Source organism: Pygocentrus nattereri, chromosome 10 (assembly GCF_015220715.1).
Source record: "Pygocentrus nattereri isolate fPygNat1 chromosome 10, fPygNat1.pri, whole genome shotgun sequence".
Taxonomy (NCBI): Eukaryota; Metazoa; Chordata; class Actinopteri; order Characiformes; family Serrasalmidae; genus Pygocentrus; species Pygocentrus nattereri.
In genome coordinates, this window is record NC_051220.1 from 32,509,254 (window position 1) to 32,535,661 (window position 26,408).

The 26,408-nt window shown below is 37.7% G+C and overlaps 1 protein-coding gene across 8 annotated transcripts in view; it reads left to right on the top strand.

Annotated features, from left to right (window-relative positions):
* The window catches only part of esrrb (estrogen-related receptor beta), a 74,911-nt gene that overhangs the window by 42,721 nt on the left and 5,782 nt on the right, over positions 1-26,408 (top strand). For all 8 annotated transcript variants that reach the window (XM_037542214.1, XM_037542215.1, XM_017690841.2 and 5 more), the window contains 3 exons: positions 2,851-2,961; positions 5,551-5,712; positions 23,517-23,786. In XM_037542214.1, coding sequence (XP_037398111.1) covers positions 2,851-2,961; positions 5,551-5,712; positions 23,517-23,786 — 543 coding nt within the window. The remainder of the gene's footprint in view (positions 1-2,850; positions 2,962-5,550; positions 5,713-23,516; positions 23,787-26,408) is intronic.

Consider the following 26,408-nt stretch of genomic DNA (forward strand, 5'->3'; position numbering starts at 1 on the left):
ATTAAAGTGTATTATAAAATATAATAAAAATGGAATATAAAAAGGTACAGAATAAAAAATAAATAAATGACATCAACCTGAGTTGGCATTGTTTCCAGTGGCAGTGTGCACTCCCGTTGTATGCATTGCAAATTGCCATACTGTTGCCATATAGTAACAATAATATTGTATGTATTTGTATAAATCTACAGCTTCTAAACTGGCTTTACTTATGAAAACAAAATTCTAAATACCCACAGATTGTGTTTCATTTTTTGCTTGAATATCCTTAATGAAGTATTGAATTATATGCAACACTCTTGGAGGACTTCAGATACTAGACTTTACTATGGGAAGTGTATGTGAAAAAGTAGGGATGCTCCAAATTGGGAATTGTGTGTCAATATCTGACATTTTTCACACACGTATATGCTGATACCAATGCATAAACAATCGCATAATGGGCCTACCTGGCTTAGTATTAAAGAGAAAATTAGTATTTATTTTAGTAGTGTTGCAAAGGCAACAAAATAATTAAAATGCAGCCATTTCAGTAGAACAGTAGTACAGAAACCCAGCGTCACCTAAATCTTGTGCTTTTCTGGAGTGCAATAAATATATAATAAATATATAATCAAATATTGGTTCAAAGCATCAGTTGTGTCTAAATATCTGTCCGATGCTGATATTGTTTTTTTAAGCAAATCAGCTGATAGCGATATTATTCCAGCATCATTGTGCAGCCCTATTAAAAAAGTACAGACTGCAACAGAACGGCATGTGATCTAAAAAGGTTTTACACCTGACACCTTCTGTTTAATAAAATAATTCACAAAAATGACTTGGTGTTGCCATATGGCAACAGTGAAGAAAGTTATTTTTGCCGTATGGCAACACCAAGCAGTAAAATATTAAGTGTAACAGTTTAGCGGTTGATGTTGCAATTGTTTTTTAAGCCTTTAGCTTCATATTTCATCTGTATAAACCAAATATATTCTTTCTCTACAAAATGAAATTACAACAAATAGTATATGAATCATATAGATATTAGAAGTTGTGCATTTGCATTGTGTATAATGTAAAAATATAAAAGCATTCTTATCAAATAATTGGCTAATAAATAACAGATGTTGTGATGAGCATGGTGGCATTTATTGCACTATATTAACTCAGGAGTGAACACAGTAGGCTTAGCGGCAGAAATACACTGATAAGCTTCTACGTTCGTCCTGCTGGAGTTGCTTAAATAAAACCAAGCTGATTTATTGGAGTGTATGTGTGTGTGGTCTGTTACAGCACAGTGTGGTAAATTTCATGGCTGGCCATGCTCTGGTGTATATGCGCTGCTGCCGCTACCTCTGCTGTGTGTATATGAAATGAGTGAGTGTCTGGTTAGCATGCTCAGCGGCTCTGCTGAAAAGCTAAATAATTAGAGGGCCAGTCTGTGAGATCATTGACCCTGGTTTAAATATTCATGTGTTTGTTGTGCAGCAGGCTGAGGTGCAGGCTCTGTAGTGTGACAGTGGAGCAGGAGCAGCACATAGCTCAGTTCTCACATATGGAGCACTGCCACCGCTGTGACATACCCTGACACAAGCTGCCTCTACTGGACACCTCCTCTATCTGCTCTCCCTCTCTCTGTTTCTTAAACCTGTCAGTGCATGTTTGTGCAAGTTGTTTGTATGTCTGCTTCTTTATCTTTCTTCCTTTTGAGGACATGAAATTATTTATTTACACTCTGATACTGTTACCTTAGAGGATTTTAAGTGTTTGTGTGTGTTGGGGTGAGTGTTCAATTTGCAAGTCACTAAAGCTGCAGTTTTTATTATAGACAACACTGTCACAAATGTTTTCTTAGCAAGATGGTGAGGAGACAGAGATGTAGAGGAGGTAGAAGCAACCACACACCCTTATGCTGTGACATCAGAAACACAACTAAATGGGAGTCTGGCACACTCCAGGATATGCTAATTTTTGTGGACTATAAACTCAACCTTTATGTATAGAAAATTATTGCAATTTTTTAGGAAAAAACACAATTAGATATTTTCACCAGAAATGTTCATCCCCATTTAAATTACATTTATTCATCAAATTGTTCAGTCCGATTTAAATTATTTTCAGTTAGGTGAGGTCAGAGCCTGTTTTTTGCCAAGAAGACCAACAACATATGGTTTAACCACTTCTCATCTTCACAGATCTGGCATTTAGTAATATTACACATGCAGCTACAATGTGCATGTGGAACATGTAAGAAGGTGAAGGAGACAAGGAAGCAGGATGCAGCTGTGAGCAGGTTGTTTAATAGGTGTCCATGAAAAAAAGGAAACGCTAAACCAGAAAACTACCTAAGAAACTAAAGGAAGTACTAAAGAACAGTATACTAGAAATAATTACACTAAAATGCAGTCTGAGAACATGACAAATAAAGCAAGGCACAGGATAAACACAAGAGGTATAAATGCTGGGGGAGACAACAAAATACACCTGGGAAAAATTACAGGGCGGGGCAACTGATCAGGCGCAGTTGAGGGGCATGACAAATAGGTAGAGCAAGGGAGGGGCAAGAACACCAAAACAAAAACAGAAACACATGGCCAGAGACATGAGGGAATGTAAACAATAGGAGAAAGCAGGCAAGGGTAAGACAGGATGTTACAGCATAAAAACACAGTACTATTGGGCAGTAATAAACCAACCAACAAACATCTGACAGTTCAGTCACTCTGAAATCAGAAACATGCTAAGTTTTAATTTATTTAGTTTTATTAAAGTATTTAGGAAGAACAGTGTGTGTGTTTTTGAGGAGGTCTGTGTGTGTGTATAGGGTCTGTGTATGTGTGTGTGACCTGATGTTGTTCGCTCTTTCAGGTGTTCGTCTGGATCGTGTGCGAGGAGGCAGGCAGAAGTATAAGAGGAGGATTGACACAGAGAGCAGTGCTTACCTGGGCCTCACACTGCCACCTCCAGCAAAGAAACCATGTAAGCTCTCCAACACTGTCATGATATATTAATTAGTAATAACAGTAACAGTAACATCAATTAAAATGTATCTTCTTGATGAATCTGCAGTGATTAAATGGCTGATTTCTTTTACAGTAAGATACAAATCCTGATAAGACACTCATTTATAAGCACTGTTTTGCCATATAGTGGTCATTTACTTCAGCATTCAAAGTTTTGATAACTTTTTATTTTATATAGAATAATAAATAATATGATGTTGATTTAATTATTCTAAACTAGAAAAAAATTGTTTTCAATCAGTTTATTTTAAAACTTTTGAAAGCTAGTATATATTTTGAAGATGTCTTTTAAAATTCTCCTTGTTTATCTTTCTCCAGTAAGGGATTTACATTGTCATTGTTCATTTAAACCTGTATTTCCTGCAGGGCAATTTTTAAAAACAATCTTTTAATGATCAGAGTATTTGGTAATTACTAAATTAGTTATATGCCAATACTGATGAACCTAAAGCTTCCAGATTTATATGATGCTGTTAACACACACTTCTTTCTGCTAGAGTTCACACTGAAAACAGAGCAGCATACAATTACAAACACACACACTTTCTACTGAATGGCATGTACACAGCAGAACACAGTCTGCAGCAGGTGATTTTGTTCTGTTTGACTGCCTCTATTCCCATCAGAGCAAACTCACAGGGCAAATATGCACCAAACAATGTTCCAGTCACAAGTCTGTCTGAATCAATAGTCAGTCTGTTCTGTTCTCTCTCTACAGCCTGAACTCTAAAGCCCTCGTTATCAATTATCTATATAACTATATATAACAACACACCGTGTCACTAACAGTTCATATACAGTTCATACTCTAGCCTTTAAGATCTATGTCAAATACTTATCTGTTTGAATTAAATTTTATTTCATTTATGTACGGTACTATGCAAATGTTAGAGACCACTTAATTTATTCAATTTTCAGTCAAAACAGCCGTTTTCAATTTTCAGATGTTTCTGAGTATATTCAATATAAGATGAGCCACTTGCATAAGGAAGGAAAAAAAAGTATAAATGAGTTTCCAAAACCTTAAAAAAATGTTCCAGAAATTATTAAATGAAAATGGGACTGCTAACAACCATGCAAGACCCGGTAGACCACCAAAACTGCCATCTGATAAATAGCACTTAAATTGTTCACCTTTGAGAGAGAGGAGAAAATCAAGCTCCACTCTTGCCTCAGATCTGAAAAAAAAAATCCACAGGTGTTTCTGTCCATCCTTCCACTGTGAGAAGACAACTCAACACTTTGAGTCTGAAAGGATGTGTAGCTGTTAAGACTTACTGAGAAAAGGAAATAGGCAACAATAGAACATTTACAAATCAAACGAAGCTGCTGGTGTTCTGTTAACAAAAAAAAAACAATATTTCAGTATTAACTATTCAGACCTAAGATATGTACAAGAATTATGTTATGATCTATTTAAACTCAAGGCATTAATTGAGATACTAATAAGCTAAATATATACAAAATTATCATGTATAGGATAAGTTCTGTTGGGAGGTGGCTGTGCCAAACCCTTTAAATTTCAGCATGCGAAAAAAAATGTACTTTTTCTCACATTTTTTTAATGTAGATTTTAAATAAAAAACTTTAATTCATAGGTGGACCTGTAATTTAGCTACACCCCTGCATTTTAGAGCAAGAAGTGAGATTGCACTCCTGTCTTTCATGGCCGCATCGTGAGTGAGTTTTGAAGTAGTTGTGTCTGAAGTCTAAACATTTGTCTGTAAAATTGAAGAATTGTCACTACCAAAACAAATATTTTCTGCAGTTAAGTAAACTTTTTTCTGTTTTAATTAAATATATAATGGTTTTATTTATGTGCACTGGTTCAAAGCTGTATTTGCTAGTCATGTACTGGCTAGCATTTTTGAGTTCTGCTCAAAATTAGCTAAAATTGCCACTCCTGAAACATTTGATAAAGTTTTGATGGAGTTATGATTGTTTTGTTAGTAACAAAAAGGAATGTTCTATCATTTATTATAATAAAATAAACTTAATTAATGTGCAGGATCATTCAAATGAAAAGTATTTTAGTCTAACATCTAAATTAAAAGTCTGAGATGTGTTTTCAACTCTGACTTTATACCCATCCAGTAGAATGATCCATTCATATTTTATAATTTTGCTGACAATGAAAAAAGAATAGCATCTATTTAATGACTATTTAACTGAATTGAATGAATGAATAAATACAGTGTGGTCTCTAACTTTTGAACAGTATTGTACAATAGTTCATTGCTATAACTTGTACAGAATAATAGAGAAAATGTCACAATATGTATTTTTAGGAATATTTTAATGACATAACAGTTCTATTCCATACCTAATTACCCAATAACACACATGATGGCAGTATAGTTCACAAATTTCTCTGTGTGTCCCTGTAATAAATTACACACAGGCCTATGCAGGTTGTTTGGCTTTGTAACATATGAGGTGCTTAAGAATCACAAATGCTTGTTTATTTCTTTGTGCTCCTTGGATGATGTGGTTCAGCACATTAGTGCATCATAATATTAATCTCCATCCTACTCCTCTTCCGCAGTGACAAAGATCGTGTCCCACCTGCTAGTAGCAGAGCCAGAGAAAATCTATGCCATGCCAGACCCCACCATGCCTGAAAGTGACATCAAGGCTCTGACCACCCTGTGCGACCTGGCTGACCGTGAGCTGGTGGTCATCATCGGCTGGGCCAAGCATATCCCAGGTCAGTCCAATTTGTATTGACAGTCTTTGTTACTCTCATTCTAGTACAGAGCAAATACATTAGTGCTGTATTCCAAGCAGACGCTTCAGTGCTCATTTCTGCTCAAGGCAGAAAACCTATTTCTGCTGTTTAATCTGCTTTTATCACATGATATCTCATGATGTGTTGCTGCATTCTTCTGATATGCAAAGAACATGATCTAACAAAGCTTATTTAGTTTATCTCACAAACTACCTCTTTGAACAAGATAACACATGAATGTCATACATCCGTCATGTTTTTGGTTACTCTGGGTAAACAAAACAGTAACTAAGCTCTTACTGGTTCTACTCACTTTGAAAAATGACAGTGCATCCAACAATAAGGGTAGCCTCGAGCATCTTTTATACAGAAATGAAAAACATAGTAGCACATAGAAAGCTCTGATTTAACACAATGAAATGTTTCATTCTGGCCATGCTGTAACTCCTCTGGCAGCAGATTTAAATGAATTAAAGGGCCATCACCAAATTCTCAAAATGGATAACTGGTGAGATGCTTAATTTGATTAGGATTAATTAGGAAATACAGTAACACTATTTTGCAATATGTCTGTGAGTATGAGTAATGAGTAAATCTTACTGCGAAACCAAGAAGGTTTGTGCATTTTAAATTACTTTTAAATATCTTTACAATAATTAAACACATTAAAAATCAGACACAGTTTGGTATTTTGGTATTTAGCTTGCAGGTCAATAATTAAATAAGCTTTAAATCTGCAGGCTCTAGCCATGATGATTGTTAATGCAAAAGGTACATCTTTAATGTTAATGAGGTTTTCATTCCTTAACATGTATGCACATTTTTGATGTTTTAAATAAATAATTAGAAAATACAAAAATTATATGATAAAAAAGACCGTCATTGACTTATAGAAATCATAACATATTCTCACTAGTTCTTGTTGCTTTCTGGCCAAGAGAAAGAAACCAAGGAAAGAACATCCCAAGGCTCAGTTAAGATTTTGGAGAAGATTGTAATCGGAAGCTGGGTGAAGTGTTATCTAGTAAGGAGATTAAGGGGATGTTGACCCCATGCATTCACACACACACACACACACACACACACACACACACACACACAAACCTACACACACACTGTGCAGTGCTGTGTCAGCGCACAGAGAATTTAAGCAAGGAGCTTACCTATGGCTGGATCACTAATGACCCAGTAACACAGTCCCTTCAACCTGCCATGCACACATCTCTCTTAGTCCTGCTACTGCATTCTCTCTTTCATAAAGACTGAAATGTTATAAGACTGCAGCTAAAATGACAGTTTTAGACAAGGTCTTGGGCTCCTTAACCTTTTAAATGGCCATTTTTATTACATATTTCTATAACCTAAGAATAGCTCAGTCAGTTTACATTAAAGTCTCTGTATTTACTGAATAATAAGCTTTAGTATGTAATAAGCCTATGATTGTAAGGAGTTAAATCATGGATATTAATATCATTATCACATCACTTATTATGCGTTTATACACAATAATGTGCAAACGTTTGAGACCATCATGTATGTATTTAATTTATAGTCGAAGCTTTTTCATTTGTCCATGAGACAACAAACAAAACATATAATTAACAGAAAATAATACAGAAGCCAGTATTTTGTATGTCCGTCCTTTCTCTTACAGCTTCCATTCTTTTCAAGAGACTTGCTGTCAATCTGCAGGGATATTTTTCCACACCTCTAAATTTTAGTCTTAGAAATTGGCTACATTTTCTGCTTCTCACAATTCAAATAATCCCAAACACATTCATTGATGTTGAGGTCTGGACTCTGGGGTGGTCAGTCGATTGCTTTGAGTACACCAGCAGGTATTTATTTGATTTGCTTTTTTAATATTTTTTGGTCTATTTTTTGTGTATGGAGCAGTTCAGACACAAGTGATGAACTGCTGTAAATACAGCAGCAGACACACAGTAACTACTTAAGACCTCCTAATGTTTACAGTGAAATATTGTGTAAATGCTGTAGTGGATGTCAGCATTGGTATTTGTGAGCAGAACTGTAGAAACCTAATTAGATTTCACTATAATGCAAATCCCATGAGCTGAATGATCTCATAATCATCCACTAACACAAGCCCTAAACATCTTTAGCACAAACCCCAGTCTTTGACAGTTTATCATGTGGGATTGCTTTTTAGTTGTGTTGCAGAGTCGAGCATGAGAAACAGCCTCCCTCTGATTAGAATGACTGACAGTGTAGTCTGAGTCTTAATCCCCAGAGCTGGAATAGAAGTTAGAAATCCTGTAAATGGCATTTAGTGATGTTTATCTCTTTTTAATCATTCCATTTTAAAGGACTTAATCGAAGCATTTGCCTTTTTAGGTTAATGCCACTTTTAAACTGCTGTAATATGCTTGCTGTGTAACTAAATTGGCTGATTAAAAGGGGCTGGCCTTTAAACCAGAAGGGCTTGAATGTGGGCCCACACTTCAGTGTGTCACTCTTATAACTATATATATTTCATTTTCGTGGTGGTTACAGAACATATCATAGTAATTGTTGAATATTATGCCTTAAGATTAATAACTGTATAAATTCTGGTTTGCAGAACATTTTGCTTTCAATCTCCTCCTTGATTTCATCGTTGTGCTGCACATGGAGCACAAATCTGCTTGAGTTTGTGTATCAGTCCTGTGTCAGGACCCATGAACTGGAGATTAGCATAGCCCAACACAGCACTCAGGGCATGGCACTGTCATCCTTACTGTGAGACGGCTGATTACATTCTGATAGATTTTCAGCCCTTTGGCAATGGAATTAAAAAAGATTAACAGTTCATTATGAAGTGGGGAACATTGATTAGGACATTGACAGATGGCCAATGACCAAAGTCCAAAGGTAACAATTTATATGTCAAGAAAATTGGCACTTAACTTCCCCAATTGATTTTTCATTGCCCCTTTTGCAAGGATAACATTTGAGAAAGCAGGTTATGAAAGAGCGGTAATTTGCAGAAGAGTGGTCCTTTCCAGCACTAATCGGAGAGTGATGGAGAGACAGGCTACGACAATGACCGTGTTTATTCTTATGCGCAAATGCACTGACTCTGAGTGGGTCTGCAGCATTACTGTTGAAACCGATAACATTACCAGTTGCCCTGGAATCTTTTTCTTTTCTTAAACATTAATTGTAGTCATTTTACATATGTCAACTTGTTTTGGAAAGCAAAAAAAATCTCACTTTTTTACTGTATTCATGTTTATTTGCATTTATTATAATGATGTTTGGTGCAAGCAGAAACTCACATACTGCCAAGATAACTGCTTTTAAATAATGTTTATGCAGTACTGTCCTCAAAAAATCTGTTTGTCATTCACTGTGTGAATAAGACACTTTTTATGTCACAGCATTGCCTAACTATCCAAGATGGCTCATATGTATGGTCAGCTCTTAGCCACTCTGCCTGTTGATTAATTGATCATTAATCCTGGAGTTGAACAGCTCAGCACAGACTGGCCTGGCAGCACGAGAGCACGCTCTGTAAATAGTTTGAGTGACGCTTGGCATTGGCGCGTTGATTAAGGCCAATGTGTGTGAAATGTTGACAGATGGCTTTTTTGCTCCTGAGGTGCTAAAGACCTTTGACATACATATGGTAGCTGCTTGTTCTCCTCTGTCTCACATTTCACTGTGTCCAAGTGACACAGGCTCTACTGTAGTTACTTGCAGCCTTACGCATAATACACTGCAATCTGTTCAGGGTTAAATACTTGAAACACCCAACAGAAAATTGTCCGATCAGGATTTACTGACACCGTGGTATCTAGATAGATGCAGCCAAGTTAGCTATGCCATTGGTTGGGACTTCTGGAGCTGAGCTAAAGGCCTAATGTGTCAGATTAACCACCAACATAATCCTGAAGTGAAAGTGAAATCAAGCAATCTTTTTTTTTTATTTCCAATGGGACGGACCTTTATAGAAAAAAGAAGTCTACTCTAGGCCTTCTGGAGGTTCTAGATATGTCACTGATGATTAGTCTGAGTCGTATCCTGACCAGTGCATTTTAATCTGATGTTAGAAATGTAATACAGCAGCAGCAGCTCTATGTCAGGGCTCTTTACTGAAAGAGATGATAGTAATGTAATACAGCAGTGGCAGCTCTACGTCAGGGCTCTTTACTGAAAGAGATGTTAGAAATGTAAAATAGCAGCGGCAGCTCTATGTCAGAGCTCTTTACTGAATGAGTCATTGTAAAACTGCTACGTATATTCATTGAATATAAAACATATGTTAATGTATTTTACAGGCGTTTATGACCCAAACTATAGACCTAGCTCTAATAGTTGTGGTTCAGCGCTGAAGGAATTATACAAAGTTATTATCAAATGATTATTTTTAGTTGTCAAGCTAACAGCATGGTAACAAATTTGCTGTCCCTTCTTTGTTGTCTAACTCAGTAGCTTAGCATTTTACCCTGGAAATGTTATACAGCAAGTCTAATTTCCAACATAAATTAATTGTGTTGAATGTGATTTTTACCTTCGTTCTATAAAGCTTGAACAACCTCACAGCAGCTGCTACAACAGAATGCATTTGAGGATGGCACATGAATAGGTCAGATCTGTCTGTCAGTAGTCATAAGTTTTGATGAGCCAGTAGACTGAGTGTACTTTGCTGGGACTGTGTGAATGTCATATGTCGTGGTTTGGAATAAGGCTTTACATTCCACATCTTGCGCAACACAGTTGCTTCATCACATTAGGCAGCTGCTAGTCACCTGCCTCCAAGCTCCGGATTCACAGAGCAGGATTTTTCCACTAGGGAATTCCGGGCTGAGAGAGTCCGCAGAATTGTTTCCCACATGATCTCTCCACTGCCGCATTGAAGCTATTCTCGTCCTGTGATGCTTCTCCTGTTATAAAAGACATCCATTTGATATTTTATATGCATTTGTTCTGCTGAAAAAAGTGATGCATTTCATTTACTTGATTAAATTGTCATGGTCGTAAGTAAATGTTTGGGCGCCCTTGGTCAAATGTTTTGTTGATCGTAGAGGATACTGAGTACACATCCTCTACAGACAAGGTCCTTCTGCACTTTTGAATACACAATTGCTGGTTATTTGCTTTGAGTTTATCATATTAGAGAAAAAATATAAAATATGGTTCGTGCAAAGTTAAATAAATAGAAATCTGCACTGCAATTTACAAAAAAAATGCCATTTTTAGTTTTTTCTGTTACTATATTTTTGCTTTGAAAATCAACAAACATGTAATTTGAAGGGGGGTGGTCAAACCTTTGCATACAACTGTTTACTACATCAAAACAGTTATTGTCAAAAGTAAACAAACTAAACAACAAAAGTGTGTATGAAGTAAATCAATACAATATAAATTTAAAAAACCAAGTGCATTTCTGTTTACAGTGCTCATGGAAAGCCACATTTCAGACCTCTTATATTTGCTACTTAACAAGTTTACTATGGCTTCTTATGGAGTTTATGAATTAAATGCGCAGCAAATGTTGATGAATAGTCCTTCAAGTAACATATCACATTACCCTTTAGTAAAATCCACAGACCATAGTCTTCATAGTAACTTTAGGTATGGAAATTGATCTCCTCTCAAAGCTCAGAGCCATCACATCAGAGCACACACCTCATGGCACAAGATTACCCCCCCTCGCTTGCCCCTTCTCGCGCTGAAGCTTGCTGTTTTCTCTTTGCCATTAAATTGTGAAATCTCCTTACTGTGTTGCCGGGGCTGATCCCTCTCGAGCTGTGTAATCTCCTTGTAATGGAGTGTGAATACTGCCGGCCGATAAATCAGCACCTCATCAGCGGCCTTTATTAAATATAGACACCAACAGACAGGCCTTAGTATATTCAATTTACCCACTGACGGAGGCTTTAGCAGCGCAGATCAAGATGGATGGAGCAATCAGGTGGAGGCCCAGGCCTGATACCCCACGCCTGAGATGCAGAATGCAGGGATGGAGATTTGAGGGCTGTGTGGGGTGGGGGGTGCAGGATCATGCAGGGGACAACACCTGCTTGGGATGGGTACATATACTTAGAGAAAGGGGGAGATCCATTGTTGGCCATGTCAAAGCAGAGGTTGAAGTGTATGTACCTTAACTGGATCAAAGCACCCTCAGAACACACCCATGGGTGCTGATGCTCACAACCACATGGAGTGGTGTGTATACTAGGGATTTTTACAGGTACTCAGTTAAACATTCAAGGTGCTAGTCTTTGAATGCTGAAATGACATTTCGGTAATTTTTATTATAGGAGGATAGAGAAAACGGGCTGGTAATTCAGTGAAACGTTTTATGTATATTATGATATACTTTGCTATTGTGCTTGTATTGCCAAGGATGCAGTGTTAAGGACATGATTGAGAAACCATAAAACATAGAACTTCTCTGACAATCTAATATGTTAGCACATCACCCAATGAGGACAAAAGACGAGTCCTCATCAGCATCACACACGAAAAACCTACCGATTTTCCGCAGCTATTTTTTTAAAAAAGCTAATGTTTTCAAATGTGTTCCTCCACGTGCTGCTAACTGTTTGTACAGAATCAGTGCTGTCACCTAAAAAGGTAAACCAACCGCCCTACATTATTTTTGAAAGTCTGCTGTTTTTGCTGTTGTTTTTATTATTTTTTTTATTATTATCCGTTCAGTAATTGTTACATGTCAGAATTAGTCTTAAGCGTATACTGAGGTATACACCATATGCTCACCTCTAAAAACATGTGATTCGCCACATACTCATCAAAACTGGCACTTGCATTGTGGGTTTGATATTAAATTGATTGCTGAGAAAAAAAGACCCTCATCCAGTCACGAATGGTATAACAAGTGTGCTCCTTTGTGTTTATTTCTTTTTCCTGCACAGTAAGTGATAAACTCCTTAATGTAATGCTAGATATGGCAGTAGTGTATGAAGCATCAAAGCACGTTATTCGGATTTATGAAGAACCGTTAAGCTACAGTACATGTAATGACAATTTGTTCCAGTCATGTTCCAGTCCCAAACCCAATTTTGGTGATCATATTCTCTCACCACCTACACTGTACTTAGTTAGATGTCTCATTTACATATTGTAGCTTTTGGTGGCAGTATTGTAAAGGCTGGTATTGAAATAATGATTCACAAACTATATTTTTTGCATCATCTGATCATACAATTAGCAACTCTAAATGGTCACGTATAACAATAATTTCATGATAAAATTGAAGTTCAGTCCACAGTTGTAATTTGTCTTCAGATCTGCCTACACATCTACTCATTTCCTTGAGGATCTCATTTTTAGCCAGCCCCTTTACGAAGTAGTCAATAGGACATGGTTATTCATTAACCACCAGGTCTGCTTGGCAGCAGAAATAAATGAAGTGTAATTACACGACTGATTAAGGTTCGTCTCTTCCTCGTCACTGAGCTAAACAGAGATATATAACGTCCAGTGGAGGCTGTGGCTCCCTGGAGAGAACTCAGTAGCACTGGAGTCAGGTCAGAAGGTCAGAAAAAGCAGATTAAGACAAGGGGATTACTGTATTTAATGTTACAAAACTTCATATCGTTCACACTCCGCTGGCCAAATGACCCATCTCCCTGCCATGTGCTCATGCCTAATGGGCCTCTTATCATTTTAAAAGCACCGATACTCCAGATCTCAGCTGGAGGAGGCCCTCTGCTTTAATATGCTTCATTCCTATTTGAACACAGATGTGTCAGGGTCAAAACTGGATTTGAAATTTGTAGAACATCTTATATTTTTATTTGACTACTGATCATTTTACATGTAGTCACTTAGTATTTAAAAATGATATCTAGTAAATTTCAGTATCCCATTAAATCCTATTGAAATATAATTAGGGAAATAAGTGGCAAAATTCCCTTATCAGGTTGGAAAGCTATTCTTATGTTACTACTATATGTCTAGTTTGTGTGGTCTTTAGGAAAAGGTGAAAGGGGAAAAGCTAGTGTGAGAGTCCAGCACCTCTGCTGAATGTGTGACCAGACCTGGGTCAAATTATTTATGTCAAGTAGCTTAGTTTATGACCAGACAGGTATTGATTAGATCCTGCTGATGCTGTCATGTAAATTCTTGAGGAATTATGGGCAGCAGCTGTGAGTTACACAGGAGTTTGTATACCTAGCCCTAAACCCAATACTAATCTTAACCCCAGTAGCCAGAAAAAAAATGTTTTTATGCTATTATATGGCAAGACATGACAATATACACATGTCGCTCACACTTTCACCTTCTGGATGAACTGCGACCAATAACACTAATATGTAGCTCTGTAATTCATTGTGTCACATTCATAGTCGAGCAGAGATTCAGAATTCAATTGCACACCTGTTGGGAAATATAGTGGTTGAAAAACCTGTAAGATTGTGATGTTAGGTGACCTTTTTAAGTTTAAAAAATAATATTAGACCACTATTATGGCTCATGTTTTAGCACAGAGTGCTCAACAGTTGACAAGGGAAGCAGTTCAACTTCAACGGTAATATAAGTGCAATGTTAAATGAAACAGATTTTGAAAACATATAAATAACCTAAAAACCTAAACATACAAACTTCACCCTAAAACAAGCACAGTTGTTTCTTACACTGTATTTAAAATGTCAGTTAATTTTTAAGATGTATGCGTTACTAGTAGTTGCTGTTGAACAATCCAGAAAGCCGGGTGTGCTTCCCGTATCCATGTGTGTGACTGTTGTCATTTGGCCATTTTACTTGTTTTTCCAAGTTTTTCAGACAAAACTGACAATTTTGTCTTGCGCACAAACACAAAAATGATATGTGATGATGTGTGGTTTCATGTACTCCTTGTTTCCAGTGTTGGGATTAATACAATACAAAGCAATGTTGTTTTCCTGTCCCTTTTTCTGTAACACAGTCGTGTAATGCATTACAGTGTAAATTCTTGTCATCACATTACCTGTACTCACTTAATAAGCACTAATTTCACTGTTTACTAAAAAGTTGCAACACTGAAGTCAGCTTGTCATTCACCAGCTTCTTATTTTATCTGTCCCGTTCCACCTTAAACGGTGCAGCAGTTACATTCTGGCGTGAATGAAAAGCTGTCATCAGCCTTGTAAAAAATCTAACGTTGAAAGATATTTTACACAAATTGATTCCACTTTTGAGGAAAAGTTTCCTGCCGTTTTAGACAGAAGCAGAAGTAAAGTAGTAAGTAATTAGGATACTTTTTTCAGTAAGTACTGAGCAGCATAATCTCATTGGAGTTTGAAATAAGTAATTAGTAACTTATAATGGATTTCCTTTTTTGTTTAACTACACTGTTTGTTTCTCTCCCTGTTGTTCTCTCGCTCTCTCTCTCTCTCTCTCTCTCTCTCTCTCTCTCTCTCTCTCTCTCTCTCTCTCTCTCTCTCTCTCTCTCTCTCTCTGTCTCTTGCTGTTTTCTCTGAATATCCATCTCTTCTTCTGCCTTTTTTAACTCTCACTCAGACAAGTACTCTTATCCAGCCCGCTCACACACACTCACACTGTTCCTGAATCATATAGGTTTATTTAAAGTGTGACTTTAGCTCGGGGTCAGTGGGAATGCAGGTGGCTCGTTTGAGTGAGAAAAGGTTCAGATATAAACAGCCTGTTGAGATGCAGTGAGGAGAAGGACACAGACTCACACAGCTCAGCACACACAGACCGGCTGCTTATAGAATCAGGGCAGTGAGAAGGACCCTTGGCTGGTCAGGGCTCTCATTGCTGCTGACCAATAGTCTGCAGGACCTCTGTCTCTGATTAGTGGCTGTGATAGATCAGTGCTGGAAGAGAAGATGCTTGTTTCTCTGCTTTATGGCTTCTTTCCTGTCTTTTCTGTCTCTCTGTCATTTCATGTGTTTCTCTTTGCTTTGTTTTTCTTTAGAGTTTCTTTTTTCCTTTTTCTAACCATATCTCTTTCTCTCTTACGCAAACATTTTCCTTTCTCATTCTCTCTCTTTTTCTGGCTCTCCCCCATTTCTCTGTTTCCCCCTCTTCTTCTCCCCATTTCTCTCCACCTCCTTTCTTTTCCTCTCTCCCTCTTTCTCTTTTCCTCTGTGACTGTATCTGCGTCTTTCTATTTATATATCTGTGTCCCCTCTCTCTCCTCATTTATTTTCTCTCATTTTCTTTCTCTCTCTTTTCCTGCCTCTTTCTTTCCTTATATTTTACTTTATTTCATTTTATCTCTTATCTATATATCTCTCTTTCTTTCTCTTTCTCTCTCCCTTGCCCTTGCCTCTACTTCTCTGTCTCTTTCCCTGTCTACTCTTTCTCTCTCTGTTTCTCTATTGCCTCTCTCTCTCTTTCCTCTCTTTCTCTTCTCTCTCTGTCCTTCTTTCTCTTTTTCTCTCTAACTGTATTTGTCTCCTTCTCTCTCAGTATCTTTCTTTTATTTCTCTCCCTCTTTTTTCTCTCCCTCTCTCTTTTTACCTCTGTTTTACTCTTTCCTTCTATCTGCCTCTTTCCCCTTTCTCTTTCCCTAACTCTCTCTCTCCTTTTTTCTCTTCCTGTCTCTTCCCGCTCTCTCTACATCTCTGTCTCTTTCCCTGTCTCCTTTTCCCCCTCTCTCTGTCTCTTTTCTCTCTCTCTCTCTCTCTCTCTCTCTCTCTCTCTCTCTCTCTCTCTCTCTCTCTCTCTCTCTCTCTTTCTTGCTCTCTCTCTCTCTCGCTCTCTCTCTCTCGCTCTCTCTCTCTCTCTCTCTCTCTCTCTCTCTCTCCCTCTCTCTCTCTCTCCCTCTCTCTTGCTCACATATCTGATTGAGGGTGAAATATGAGGGGGGTGCAGCTGGAGGGGGCCACTATACCTCGTAATTACATCTCATTTTATGAGCACTACTAATGGCCCTCAGGGAGAAGGAAACAATAATAAATTAATATGAATATGAACTTCCGCTCAACAGAAATGCACAGCGCTTATTTTCAGCCCCTCTGGTGGATGAAATGATGAAAAGAAACATCGTCCTGATTGATCACAGGAGAGGGATGTACCACAACCACATCACAAGGAGACTTTACGTCTGATTAAAGGGGTTGAATTATTTCCCTTTAACTGAATAATGAGTGTCTTAATAATAATAATAATGAGAAATCTTAGTGTTTGGTTTCTACATCTTATGTGGGAAATGCAGTGTTTTAACAGCTGTGTAGTTCAGTAATGCTAACAATAGTTAGTAAGCAGCCATTTTCAAATCCGTAGAGGACCTCAACCCACAGCTCAGCTCAAATGAGAGAATAATCAGCAACGCTGTGTTCCACAGTAACCTCTCAAACAGGACACGGGGTCAAGGAGGAGGAGACAACAGCAATAATGTGCCAGAAATACAATTTCAAATATAAGCTCATAAATATAGTCAGATTAAAACTTGCTGGTTTTTATGGTTATTTTGTTTATAAAGGACTGCTGGGGCTGTAAAAGCCTTTTTCTGAGGGCTATAGCTTTTACCCATTTTCAGAAATGTTGACTTCGATTCAGCAGGCATGAAATATGTCAGCAGGACACAGCCAAGCCTGTCTTTGTTATAGTGGCTGTTTCGAGTGATGAACTTTATTGAACTGCATAAAAACAAGCTAAAAACTGATTACATTTTATACAAGTGCTGAAGATAGACTGTGCTGGGACTTTCTCCACAGGAATGATAAATTGAGTTTTTAGAAACATTGCAGCTCAGGTTCTATAATGCTCTGATAACTGTATGGGTGGATTTGACCACATCGAACAGCACAGGAGAGAATAATCTGCCTCACAGCCACTCATAGCCTAAAGACTGCACACTTAAAAGAACAGAAAGCACTGTACAGTGTAGCATACATTTTTTTTAGCTTTGATTAACTTTTATGATCACCCTCTGTGTGTGATACAATGCTGATTTCTCAGACATTTTGTGTGTCCTAAACCACTCAGCTTCACAAATGATGAATATGTCCAGCACTGACAACGTATTGTTGCTGTCAGAACAAAACCTCATGTCTCCATTTTTGTCATTTTTCAGTTTTTGATATAATTTAAATATACATGTTGTCCTTGCACTGTAAATTTCACGATGAATGGGCCAAAAGGACTTGGAAAAAGTCTGGTTCCATTGACTTACATTAAAAGTAAAGTATGTTTTTTCCTTCTCCTGTAAAGTTACAGTTATGGAAATGGTTTTGTTCTGACAACAGCGATATTTTACTCACAGTACTTCACAACCAAATTACTCTACATAAGCAATCCACACCCCACAGAAACATACAGTAAAAATAACATCTTTTCTTCTGCATCTTGACTTGAGAGTGACTTCTTGAACATTTGAAGTTTTTTTGGCAGTAATGCAAATTAATGTTGGCAGACTACTTGTCTATCCAAATGATTAGAAAGCATCAGCAGCACTGTGAATATGTCTATAGATGTACTGATATGGCTCCAGCTTGCTGCCTGTGATCTCTATTAGATGCGCCAATGGAAATTCCATTAAAACAGAGTTAAAGGCAACAGATCTAAAAGTTTCTTTCAAAGTGGTATAGCATGTTATATACAGTGCCAGGATTAAATGCATGTAAACGACGAATTGCTTGTCAGAGTGAGTCCAAATCTCTAGAAATGATTTTTAAGGGGGAATTCAGTCAGTCACACTTTTCATAATGTAAAAAAGGCTGTCAGAGTGTTTTGATGGTTCTTTGTTGAGAAATGCTAATTCTTTACAGTGACTTCTTTACACTGATGGTGATAACATCCAGGAGTGTAAGTGACCGCTCATGGATGGCTACAGCACAAATCTAGCCTTTTTATTTATTTTATTTCTGTTGTTATATGCAGTGGTAATAGTGGTAAATCCAAATAAAAAGTTTATATTGGAACTATTTTGCCTTACACCACTCTGCAAGCACTCCACACTCACTCACACCATGAATGAATTAAAAATATATATATATTTTGCAGTGTGCAATAACATATTGCAGTGCAATATCATTTTAGATAACAGCTTTCTGTCAGGTGTATAACACTTTAGATGTATAGTTCCTAAAAACACTTTGAACAGTTCTAACTTTGTACATTTCACATCAAACCACTGTAACTGACTTTATATCTTCATATATTAAACATTCAGTTATAAAGAAGTTTTGAAAAAATTGGTGGGATTGCCTTCTGCAGATACGCACAGTATTAAAAATTAGTTACTTCCAGCATTTGATGAATGCACTGTATATAATTACATGTATGAAATTACTGCTAGTAGTATTAGCATGGTGAGGAGTAAGAGGACACATCTCTACAGCTTTGAGGGCAGAAGCTAATGCACTGATCGGCTAATGCCCATTGACACTGGGCACTCTATTTGCTAAAGTGCCAAGGGGCAGGCACAGCAGGCAGGCCGCACAACTTGGTCAATATTGTGTCATGTTTGGTCAAAGCATGCAGAGGCAGTTGGTTGGAAATGAAGATGTAAATATTGATATTTCATTAGAGGGGGAATCACCCGCTCCTCAAAGCACTTCAGCAAGGCTGCGCAGCAGCAGCGGAATGGCCTGAGCACCGCTTGACCGGGGGAGCCGGGAAGTCACTTCATTACTCGATTAAATTGAGTGGAAAAAAGCGAAGGGAAAAACACAAGATCCCATTTGGAGTGATAATTCAGCACTGCGAAGGGAGAGAGAGAGAGAGAGAGAGTGGGTGGACAGCACAGAACGTTCCGCATTCTTCCATCTCACAACAACCCACAGTAGACGATTAAGCGGCGGGCCTTTTAGCGTGGCGCGTAATTGAGGCCTGCCGAGTGTGATGGGTGTTGAGAGTGTGAGGGTGTATGCTGCACAGGGGATGTTTCCGCATGTCCTGTGTGCATGTTGAACATGTGCCTCAACCCTGAACGTCGTGCCGGGTCCGAAGGGAGCTGTGATCTCTTCTGGTAGCCTAAGCCCTGCCTGTGATTGTCATGCAAAGTTCATGCGCTGATCAATCTCTGTTGAATATGCATATGCACCGCAATTAAACTCCTGACAGGCTGGGCTTTCAGTCACCTGTAGATCTCAGATATAATGCATTATAGCAATGTGGACAACAACTGATCGGTAAATCTTTAGTAGAAATAGAGGTTTTAAATATTGAATTTACTCAATTACTCAATTAAATTTGATTACGCAGTTTAAAAAATAATTAATATTTGACTTCTAGATGAATTGGTAATGATCATTTGACAAGATTTGTAGTATAATAATGCCTATTTTAAATTATCCTACAGTACAGAACTGTAAGTCTGATATATTTGTCCATTGTTTAGGATTGTTTATCTTTCACAATCATGTATTTTTAAAGACTATGCATGTTTTTTTATTGTTTAAATATGTCTACACTACCATTTAAAAGTTTGAAATAACTGTTTTCAGTATTATAAAACAGATTTTTTTGCAGATATACAAATAGAATGAACAATTTGTAGAATGCTATAAAAATAAACAATATAATGAATGGAGCTGTAGATGACTAATATTTAAGAAATGAGCAGATGTATATAATAAACATAATAAACGTAAGCATATAATAAACTTAGAATAAAGTTAATAGCCATAATTAATTAGCCATAATCAAATTAGCATAGTAATGACTGAATCTTACTGATATGTTAGCTATTAATAGTAATTTTGTGACAGAAAACATTATAATTATAGATTGTATTAGATTATATTATTTGTTAACATTTACTTTTTTGCCATTTCATAACTTCTTGTTCTTCCCAAAATACATTACAATGCAAATAAACCATCAGTTTATGTTTTAGTGTCTAGTTTATAACATTTCAGTCTACAGTTGGTAATGTGGGAAGTGATTCCAAACTTTTGAGTGGTAGTGTATTTTTATTGTTTGCCTTTTTTTACTCATTAAATCAGTCTGTAGATTGCTTTATTACTTATATATTCAGTATTGACTGCTGTAGTTTGATGGTTAGTCTTGAGTGTGCTGCTCGGATTTGCGCGTTGATTTGTTTGTTGGGGTGCCGTCCTGGCCTTCTTCCGTTTCTTTTCTCTCTGCCACCTCCACTCTGGCCCTATTGATTCCCTTTCACATTGTGAGGGGCCCTGCAGCTCCGATCACAATCTGTTAATTAATGTATCCCCCAGCACGCGCAGCCAGTGTTCACCCCTCTGATAAGGGAAATTAAACACTCAGGTACCCCCTTTTTTTTCCTTTGCCTCTTCTTCCCTCTCATTCTCTTTCTCTCTCCTATCCTGTCTCTCACTCTCTCTCTCTCTTTCCCCCCTGCAAACACTCAGGAGTGTCACGCGGTAAGCAGATAAAGATCAACCCTTCGACTCTTCCTCAATGAGATCATTTATATGAAAGAGGGAAAACATTGGAGGCAGGTATGGCGCGTGACCCAGTCAATACTGTAATCTATCACCTCCCTAATCATGAGGGGGCAGATAGGATTGCAACGGTAAACTTGTAAAAGCAATCATTTTAATCATCAGAGCCTGCGAGGGGGGCTAATATACTGTCAAAATGGAGGCCTCCGGCGGGCACAGAGTGAGGGGAAAGACGGAAGCGGGGGGGTCGTGAGCCTGACAGTAGGATGTGAAGAGTTTATCGACAGCTGAGAGCGGAGAGGAAAAAAAAGGATGAGATGGTTATCAACGCATCCCCATGACACACTGTGTCTTCGGCCACTTTCAAATCACTTACCTCGCCAGGCCTTAGTGATTTGCCTCACCCAGTCATTGTTGTGAAAGTTGTTTTAAAATTGCAGCACAGTTCATTATGCTGCGGCTAAGGCTGTGATTTGTGTGTAAGTGACTGCTCATCAGGCGGCTAATTCCTCTCCAGCCAGCTTCACTTGTGTTACACAAAGGCCAAAGAGAGGCCTGGGCTTTGTTTACCTTCTTTGACCCTCCTGGATCTCCTTACTCGTACACCATCTCCTCCTGTCAGTGTACAACTCCCCGGTGTAATCTGAAAATAAGAACTGATCTCAGCCTCGAATGTGCAAAAAAGAATGACACATGACAAAGTACTGAAACACTTTTCCTGAGAGGGGAACAGTTGAACAACATAAAAGAGACTCTTGTCATTATCGTGTGCTTGAATTGTGCTTACTTCATGTGTATATTACTAAAAGCATCAGAAGAATAAATGTAAATTAAGTGATTAAGATTAAGTTTAAATTAAGTGACCCTTATTAGTCCCACAACAGGGAAATTTCACCTCCGCATTTAACCCATCCATGAAGGGAAACACCACACACACTAGTGAGCACACACACACTAGGGGCAGTGAGCACACTTGCCCGGAGCGGTGGGCAGCCCTATCCACAGCACAAGGGGAGCAGTTGGGGGTTGGGTGTCTTGCTCAATGACACCTTAGCCATGTACTGGCATGGCTCTGGGGATCGAACTGGCGACCTTCTGGTCATAGGGCCGGTTCCCTAACCTCCAGCCCATGACTGCCCCTGAAATGCAAATGATAAATCAAGCAATTTTGTTTCTTGACCTCCTTTAACACTTAGAGGTCTACAGTTATTATTGGTATTTTGCTATACTATCTAAGACTATCTAAATGTTATTAAATGGTTAATTACATAGTTATTACACAATACATAATGTTTGATTTAATTCTTTGAAGGGTCTGTATTCTAGTGTATATTTTCCACCTAGCTCCACTTATGATTATGGGGTTTATTATATTATTATGTAACAGAAACTGTTAGAATTCATTTTTCCATGATTATTTTCCAGCCTTACTTTATCAGTTAGAATTTAACAAGCTGTTTTGCTCACCTTTAAGACTGATACATGCATATGGTAAAGTTTGAACAAATCAGATTTTGTTGATTTTCTAAATGAAAAAAAGTAAACATATCCTCTACAGAGAATGAAATGTGACATTTTTCTGCAAATTTTGTTGTTTAAATTCAGTAAATGAACAGTAATTGAGAATTAAACTGTGCAGAAGTGAGTTCTCTGTAGAGGATGCATCAATTTATTATAGAATAAAGAATGAAAGGAGCTCCTCAGAGTTGTACATATAAGATGTGTGGATATCTGTACATATGCAGATATAAATGTCTGTATGTATGCAAGTCAAATAGATATGTGCTATAAAATATACTATAAAAACTATTATATACAGAGCATTACAGAGTAATATAAACATTTGTAAAAATGTATTTATACTGTAGTATAAACAAGCATTAACAAGAGTTATACTGTAATACTGTAAAGAAGGTCTGCTGGTTCAGTTTAAATGTTGGTTTTCATCACAAAAACAGCATATACATACAACATACTTTTTTATTTCAAAAAGTACAAAACATAGTTTTTTATATGACCTCTTCAAGGATTCATGCCTGCACTTCTGATTTTTTCCATTTTTTGATGTCAGTAACAAAAACATGTTCAAATAGAAAAGGATTGTTTAAGAATGATTAAGCAAAAGTAGACATGAAGCCTATGTTTTGATGCTCATCTTCAGTGAAGTAATTCAACTAAAATAGCTCAATTTAATGTGTTATTCTATAAAGAAAAAATATCAGATCTGCATCGGCTGATACTACAGGTTCAGTATCGATATCGCAAGAGAAAAAGTGGTATTGTGCCATTTTTTGCAGTACACAAACAATAACTTTTCATCAAACTGATCCAAAAATATTTCATCTTTATACTTATGAACACAACTTTGGAAAAAAATTTAGAATGCAGTAGCTACAGTGAACTACAAATGAGAGATCATTCATATAAAATTACACTATGCTTTTATGTCTGGTGTTAAGGTTAAACATCATCACCTCTCTTTGCTTTGTGCCTCAGGCTTCTCCAGCTTGTCTCTGGGAGATCAGATGAGTCTACTGCAGAGCGCTTGGATGGAGATTCTGATCCTGAGCATCGTGTTCCGCTCGCTGCCCTATGAAGATGAGCTGGTGTATGCAGAGGACTATGTGATGGACGAGGAGCACTCACGGCTCACAGGTCTGCTGGACCTCTACGTGTCCATCCTGCAGCTCGTCCGCAAGTACAAGAAGCTGAAGGTGGAGAAGGAGGAGTTTGTCACACTCAAGGCCATTGCCCTTGCCAACTCAGGTACAGCCAGACCGCTCTTCAGATTTACCCTGCAAAAGAAACCACAGGATTGTATGTTATATTAAAAGATATTGAAAACTATATACTAAAAATGAAGGTGAAAAAAATTGGTTCTTTAGAGCAATGCCAGAGAAGGTTGATTCTCAAAGGATGCTTATAGCAGGTAGTTCGTTAAAGAGTCATGTTTGTAAATGAGATGTACAAGTGTGAAATACCTTTTTAAAGGTTAAACATCCTCCTAAACCCCCTCGAGTACTTGATTACCCAGTTGAGGCACTAGTATTGAAGTACTGTAATCACTAAATTAATGTTTGTTATCATGCATCATTTGATTAACCATTCGACTTGTGAGTATTGAAATACTGAATATTTGTTATCATTTGTCATGGGAAGATGGAGAAAATATACAGACCAACAATACATATATTGTATTTATTTTACAATACATATATAATACAGTTTGCTTTCATTGTGTAGGATAGGACTGAGAAGGATCCGGTTCTGCTGTAGCTTTTTTTGTTAACTGATAGATGTTAGCTAGGTCCACATACAGTGAAAGTACGTTTCTCTGATAAACTTACTGTTGGCACATCATCTACTGAGGAGAAATTAATGGCAAGTCTCTATCAGCATCCAATTCTGTACTGGTCATTAGCTCATCTGAAGAGGCAGCCTAGTTACTAGTCCAACAGGAAAATCTACATTTTTCCTTTGGCTATTTTTGAATATTTTTTGAATATTTTCAAGTGTATTCCTCTGTGTGCTGCTCAAAGTTGTGTAACACCAGAGTTATCATTTAAAAGCAAGCTTACTGCTTACAGTAATGTTGTACGAGTTTCTTTTCTCTTTTTATTCATTATTTTTCCAATTACAGTTCGTTACCTCTTGTAGACACACGAATATCAAAATCAGTCGAAATACACATCACTAGTCACGTAGTTGTTTTCCTGTGTTTCAACTTTACAAACTATCACGATAAATAAAAGATGACCAAAAACAGCCACAAAATAAAAGCCGCCCTGTATGTTCTTTAATCTGCTAGATCTTGATGTGGGTCCTCTGGATTGATACAGCTCAGATAAACATGAAGGACACACAGAAAGCGGGAGAGAGCGAGTGGGAGGAGGGCGCGCTGAGCTTTTAATTGAACGCCTTCCGTGTTGTGGCATTCCTCTATTCTCTCTCTCTCTCATTCTCTCTCTCTCTCTCTCTCTCTCTATCTATCTCCATAACAGTAGCCACAGGGCCCCTGCAGCCACAGGAGATAAATTTAGCATTTCATTAGGAGCACAGGGGCTGTCAATAAAATGTGTTAAGTCGAATGGAATGAGTATCAGGGAGTGATGGGCCTCGTTTGTTCCGGGGCAGAAGACGAGGGGCCTGTATCGACAGCTTGCTTTTCAGAAGCACGCTCTGTCCCTCTCTGATCAATGTCTGGACAGAGACCCGTCATCTCTCTCTCTCTTTCTGTCTGTCTGTCTCTCTCTCTCTCTCTCTCTCTTTTCCTCTCTCTCTTTCTTTGTTCGCTGTAAAAATTGAAAAATGCTGAGGGTGGGCTTTGCTTTACTTTCAGTTGACAGACCTTTCGGTGGTAGGTGGAGCAGGGACCGGAGGGGTGGGAGAGACAGAGAGAGGAGAGAGCATGTGTGTGTGTGTGTGTGTGTGAAGACTCTCGTGGGAGCGTCTCTGTCTGACAGCTGTGAAAATTCATAGCGATTGATTTTGTAATTAGCAGTTTATCAATTGGATCGACGGGGGCTCTCTGATGGATTGCAAGGAAATTGTTTCTTCAAAGTTGTTTTTTTAATGCTCCCCTTACACACTCTATCTCTTACACACATACACACACACACTCAGACTGACTCTTCATCCTCCATTTCTCTCTCCTTCAGAGACATGCATACATGTAAATATAACTGAGATTAAACAAAGATGTTGAATACCAATGTATATACCACCAATCATGTGAAAATAAAACACCTACATTTTTGTCAGTCTAGCGCAGTGATATAACAGTTCCCATATACTGTTACCGTATGTAAAACCATAACTCTTGGAAATCTTAAACTCTTCTAAGTGCAGAGTTACTACTTTGGTTTTGCTGGGCTATTAAAATGTAATTATTAGAGGTGTAACAATTCAAAAATTCATAATGCCGTTTATTATAATACGGTGGAGTCTTGATTCATTTTACCATACAGCAAAAATAAGGAATGGGTGAACATGTGCCATGTCTTAATATTTATATATATTGCATAAGGAGTGTTCTTCTCCACACAGTTCCTGATTTTGAGATTAAAAGTCATTTGTTCAGAGGAGGAAAACTTACACTCATTGTGGGCTTTGCTTGTTTATACTTTATTCTAGTGTTGAACGCTTTTTGGCAAAAATATCTCATTTGGGTTTTTTCAATATTGTGGCTGCAATAATGTTAAAATGTTAATTAAATAATTAATGTTACCAAACAGACCAAATAATTCTCCTTTTTTTGGCTTGAGGCCTGAATGCTGAGATAATTATGGTTATGTTGTCATGTAAACAGCACATGGGTGTTTAGTTGCTTTTCATTGGTCTAATTTTTATAATTGGTCTAATTTATTTACAGGCAGCTCACAAATTTAA